Raw genomic sequence first — 6,087 nt, 5'->3', positions numbered from 1 at the left:
ATCTAGCATTCCGTGGAAGAACAGAGAAGCTAAAAGCAGAGGGTAATGGGAATTTCTTAAGTTTTATTGACATGATGGCTGAGTGGGATCCGGTAATGAGGGAACATGTTAGGCGGTATGAAGATGGTGAATCTCGTTACCATTATCTCAGCAATAAAATTCAGAATGAACTGATTAAAAGGATAGCAGATGAGATCAAGGGTATAAGCATAAAAAAGATCCAAGGTGCGAAATATTTTTCTGTCATTGTAGATTGTACTCCAGATACTAGTCATCATGAACAGATGACTCTTATTCTTCGATGTGTTGATGTTTCAACATCTTCAGCTAAGATAGAAGAATATTTTCTCACGTTCTTGATAGTTGATGACACGTCTGGAGAAGGGCTTTTTCGTGAGATTCAGGATGTGTTGGTTGCTCTTGATTTAAATATTAATGATGTGAGGGGACAAGGATATGATAATGGGTCTAATATGAAGGGGAAACATAAAGGAGTACAAAAGAGATTCATTGATGTCAATCCACGTGCATTTTATACTCCGTGTGGTTGTCACAGTCTTAATCTTGCACTTTGTGATATAGCGACCACTTCTGAGAAAGCAATTTCATTTTTTGGGATAATCTAGCGTATTTATTGCCTATTTGCATCTTCAACTAAGCGGTGGAAGATATTGGAAGATATGGTGGGAGGTTTGACTGTTAAAAATTTATCACAAACCCGATGGGAGAGTCATGTTGAATGCGTTAAGGCAATAAGGTTTCAAGCTCCAAAAATAAGAGATGCTTTGATTTATATAGCTGAAACTACTAATGATCCAAAAGCACGAAGTGATGCTGAGTGTCTTGCGACAAGTGAAACACATGGGATTGGAAACTATGAATTCTTGTTGTCTATGGTGATTTGGTACAAACTTCTATTTGCTGTTAATACCGTAAGTAAGAGTTTGCAGTCACAAGACATGGATATTGAAGTTGCTGTTTCCCAGTTAAAAGGACTTGTTTCTTTTTTTCAAAATTATCGAGAGACGGGGTTTGAGAGTGCTAAATCAGAGGTCCAACAAATAGCAGAATCTATGGAGATTGAAACCATATTTCCTACTAAGCAAAAACGTGTCACCAGAAGAAAGAAGTTTTTTGATGAGGAACCTGAGAGAGTTGATGAAACTGAGAATTTATCTCCAGAAGAGAGCTTTAGAATTTCTTATTTCATCCAAGTAATGGATCAAGCTCTATATTCTCTTGAGACAAGATTTGAGCAATTTCAAAAGTATGAGCAAACATTTGGATTCCTATTTGATTTGGAGAAAAGTCTGCAAGTGATGATAGTTTGAGAGCGTCTTGTACAAATCTTGAAGGATGTCTAAAACATGAAGATCATTCAGATGTTATTGGGGATGATTTGTATTTTGAACTATCAGTTCTAAAAGATGCATTGCCTGAAGACTGCAAGAGACCTATTGAGGTGTTGAACTATTTGAAAGGAATGGAAGACTGTTACCCAAACTCATGGATTGCGTATCGCATATTGTTGACAATTCCAGTTTATGTTGCCACTGCTGGGAGAAGTTTTTCAAAGTTAAAGTTGATCAAGTCATATTTGCGATCAACTATGTCAAAAGAAAGATTGAATGGACTAGCTATCATATCCATAGAAAGAGAACTAGTTGGGGACCTAGATTATGAGAAGCTGGTGAAATAATTTATTGAAACAGAAGGAAGAAAAATTATGTCTTAGTTTTTTTACATTATTATTTAATGTCTTGGTTTTCTTGGTTTTTGGTTTATTTTTTTTGAATAGTTTTGAATTTTAATATTTTATTTTATTTTATTTTAATTTCGAATTTTTAATATTTTTTTTTTTTTTTTTTTAAATTAGCCCCCGATTTCAAGTTTGCCTCAAGCCCCCTTAAACCTGGGCACGGCACTGGATGGGAGGATCGTCTCACTGGGTATTTATGGTAATACTCACGCTTCTCATTGTGTTTGTGGTGCAGGTAATGCATGTATAGTGTGGAATCATGGCAATGAGGAGGAGGATGATCTAGGGTCTTGGTTGTTGTGTTGTGTTTATGTTATTTTTTTGTTGGAACCTGGTTTAGAAGCATGCTAGGATGCTGGTTTATATTGGTTATGATTGATATTGTATTTTAATACGTTGGAGTTGGTTTGATATGTCTTCCGTTGTGTATGTTTGGTTATTGATGGTTTGTTGGTTGGTTATAATTAAATATTATGGGGTATTTAATTATATTGTTATTATTATTATAAAAAAGCGGATCGGGTTGTTTCAATTTGGTATTAGAGCCCTTACGGTTCTAGGATGGTTAAGTGGATGCTTTAGAACGGTTTAGGAATTTAATTGGTTGAATTATATTCCTATTGCTTGATGCATGATGATGTGTGATGGAATTGATTATGAGTAGATAGTCAATTTGTTGTGGTATGGAGTCCTAGTATCATCCTCTTCGAGATTTCAATGAATTTCCACGGTAAGTTGTTTTATGTGTTGTTAGTTGTGTATTGTTTTTAGCTTCTGTACGGAAGATGCAGTTGGCTATTGACAAGTTGTTGGAAAGTGGTGGATCACACCGGTATCGAGAAATACCGTTGGCGTTATTTGTGAAAGTGGATATGTTGGAAAGGGATTTATGAGAAGTTAAGTTGGAGACTTACTTCGTCCAAGGTGGCTGGAGTGCCACTGTTTAACAAGATGAGGTGGTGTTCAGAGTCCAAAATTTCTGTGAAGCAGTGGTGTTGAAAGAAGTTTCCCGAAATAGAATTTTATATAAGTGGAAAGTTTCCAAAAGAGGAAAGTTCTAAAAATGGAAAGTTTTATGGAAGTTAGAAATTGTCCATTTTTTTAGCGGTTGTGTGCCTTGGAGGGGCTTGTGTGGCCTTTGTGGCGGAATTTTGAGTCAGTGTGTGCCTGTTTGTGGCGGTCTTCTGAGACATTGTGTGGCCTTTGTGGCGGGCTGTTTAGCCAATTTTGTGGCCGATGTGCTTACTGGTGTTGCTGGAGGTCCAGCGGGTGTTGTGAGTGTGTAACAGGTTTTGCTCAGACCGAGATGACCTTATTGAAGATTTACTGACAATGTTGTAGGAGAAGATTTAATAAGATGATTAGTTCTTATGAAATTTTGATGTGGAATGTGTTAAGGGATTATGTGATTCTAGGAGTGGGAAGTTTCCATAAATAGAAAGTTTCTAAATATGGAAAGTGTTTAGGGAGATAAAGCTTTGTTGTTTATGGAAAGTGTTGTTGCAAAGGAAAAATAGAAAGTTCCACAAAAAGAAAGTTTCCATAAATAGAAAGTTCTATGAATAGTTAGGACTTGTCTATTTTTGGAAAGGGGATGTGGAATGCCTGGAGTGCCGGGAATGGTCACAGATGAGATGATCAGTTCTCATGGATTTTTGATAGGTGATGTGAGGGTGCTACGAGATGTGCGGGTTCAAAAAATGGGAAGTTTTATGAATAGTTAAAGTTTGCCTATTTATAGAAAGTGCGGTTGCAAAACAAATAGAAAGCTCTATGAATAGTTAGAACTTGTCTATTTTCGAAAGGGCGTGTGTAAACACCCAAATGGTTTAGATGTTTTAGAGTTGGCCTGAAGAGTAGTCAATGGTGGGGGTGATATTCCGGAGAGGGAATATGGTGGTTGGTAGGACATTGCAATGTTTTACGCGAACCACAAGAGGTAGTTCCGGTCGGGAGATGCTTATAGACGTTAGGACTTGTTTGCTCATGAGGAGATGATTAGTTCTCCTGGGGAGATGATTAGTTATCCGGAGGAGATGATTAGTTCTCCTGGGGAGATGATTAGTTCTCCTGAGGGGATGATTAGTTCCCCTAGTGCACCGCGGGCTTGACGGGTTGCAACCCTGAGAGCGGTAGAGGAGATGATTAGTTCTCCTAGGGGATGATTAGTTCCCCGGATGGCATGAGTAGTTCCTCTGGTACCGAGATCTTGAGGGTGACGATCCGAGAGTGAGACGGTATGGCTCGAGGACGACGGTCTGAGAGTGCAGGCGGTGCAGTTTGAAGGTTGCAACCTGAGAACATATGAGTGAGAGAGCAAACAATGTCTAGGAACGTGGGTATGAGCATAGTGACTGGATGTAGACATCGGAGGTCGGGATTGACCTCGTGTTTTTGTGTTGTGCTGACTAGTGGAGTCAGGGTTGTGTGGACCGTGGAGTCACGTGGATGTGCGGGCTGTAGCGATAGTTGCACGGAAAACTTTGGCTGGCAGTGTTCAGTCCTATCGGAGGATGTGCGGGCCATGGTGACGGTTGCACGGAGGTCCTTGGCAGATGAACAGTAATGTAGGATTCGAAGACAAATCCTTGTTGGTGGGGGAGAATTGTAACGCCCGTGTCTCGAAAAATATGAAATATGTAAGTTTATATCAAGAATTGGAGTGAAGTCGGTTTAATTTGCGATTGGTTTACTAAGCTGGTCGATTTATTAATTAAATCAAAGGATGGTTTAATTAATTCTGGTTTAAATAAATCTTGGTTTAATCTAATTAAATCATGGTTTATTATAATTAAACCAAAAAACCCTTTTTGTTAATAAGAGGACGCCTCCTTCCTGCTATTGTCGTGGATGACTGAAAGAAAACAAAGAGAAGAAGTGCTCATTCACGTGTGAGAAGAGGAGAAGGGAGAGTAAACTTGATTTTTGGTGTTCAAAGCAAAAGGAACAGAATCATCAAGGTTTGGGAGAAAGAGGATCCAACTGCTCAAATCGTTTCGAAAGGGCGTTGTTGGGCTGTTTCAGACGTTAGGAGAGTCTCAACTGGTTGTATTCGTTGCTACAATCAGTTTGATAAGGTGAGTGTGTGACCATGAGCTTATCTAAGCGATTGGATTGTATAACTTGTTTTGTGTGAAGTTGTGTAGGTGTGATGAATGTGTTATTGGATGTTCTGTTAAATGGCTGGTTTGTTATGTTTTATTTGTAGTTGTACTTTTGATTTGCTTGTGTGTATAGGTTGTAGAGGGGAGGATCGTCTCACTGGGTATTTCTGATAATACTCACGCATCTCATTGTGTTTGTGGTGCAGGTAATGCATGTATAGTGTGGAATCATGGCAATGAGGAGGAGGATGATCTAGGGTCTCGGTTGTTCTGTTGTGTTTATGTTATTTTTTTGTTGGAACCTGGTTTAGAAGCATGCTAGGATGCTGGTTTATATTGGTTATGATTGGTATTGTATTTTAATACGTTGGAGTTGGTTTGATATGTCTTCCGTTGTGTATGTTTGGTTATTGATGGTTTGTTGGTTGGTTATAATTAAATATTATGGGGTAGTTAATTATATTGTTATTATTATTATAAAAAAAAATGGATCGGGTTGTTTCAGTAACTCCCATAATAATATCATAGAAGTGTTCTCAATGAATTTAATTTAATATAATAGAACATGTTAAAAATATATTAATATATACTAAATTGCATTTTTGTAATTCTCAAATAGTTACTTTTAATACATCGATTTCTGTATCATCTATTAAAAGAAAGACACATATCTCACTATAACTCATTAACCCTCATGACTTCATATTTCAAATCTCACATAATTTTATAAATTGTACAATATTATTATTTTTTCTTTGATTTAACCAATGATATCTTAACGTAATAAAAGTTTCAGTTTATTTGAATAGGATATACATATAATATATGATATATAGTTTAATTTTATCATATTTTACTCAAAAATATATACTTTGTTGTTTGTTACTTTCAATTGTAGTCATTTCCTTTTTTTGTATTAGTTTATAAATATAATTTCAGAGAAATTTTTAATGTTGTAGTCATTTTCTTTTTCTGTATTTGTATATAAATATAATTTTTAATATTGTAGTATGTTAATTATTATTATTTTTTTAAAATAGAATAACGATTATTCAAAATAGAATAACGATTATGTAAGAACTCGCTACACATGCGTGAGCTAACACCTAGTATGAATTATAGTAACCTTCTTAGACCATCAACATTGAACATGTATATCAGACTTTTGCTTATGTATAAAGTTTAAACCAACCAAAACTTTAAGTCGAATCACTACAAAAAAAT

The 6,087-nt window shown here is 36.4% G+C and overlaps 1 protein-coding gene across 1 annotated transcript; it reads left to right on the top strand.

Moving 5' to 3' along the window:
• Window positions 1,218-1,683, top strand: LOC109126343. The gene is made up of 2 exons (XM_019229847.1): window positions 1,218-1,267; window positions 1,542-1,683. Exons 1-2 carry the CDS (start codon window positions 1,218-1,220, stop codon window positions 1,681-1,683), a joined length of 192 nt encoding a protein of 63 aa, XP_019085392.1.

This window comes from Camelina sativa, chromosome 9 (genome assembly GCF_000633955.1).
Source record: "Camelina sativa cultivar DH55 chromosome 9, Cs, whole genome shotgun sequence".
Lineage (NCBI taxonomy): Eukaryota > Viridiplantae > Streptophyta > Magnoliopsida > Brassicales > Brassicaceae > Camelina > Camelina sativa.
Note: the sequence above shows the minus strand (reverse complement) of the source record. Positions and strands in the feature narration are given on the sequence as shown.

What these genes read in the sequence shown, in the direction of transcription:
- LOC109126343 (XM_019229847.1), top strand. Translation starts at nt 1,218, where the DNA reads ATGGATCAAGCTCTATATTCTCTTGAGACAAGATTTGAGCAATTTCAA. An exon ending in AGATTTGAGCAATTTCAAAA is followed by an intron (nt 1,268 to 1,541) that starts GTATGAGCAAAC and finishes TGACAATTCCAG; the next exon opens with TTTATGTTGCCACTGCTGGG.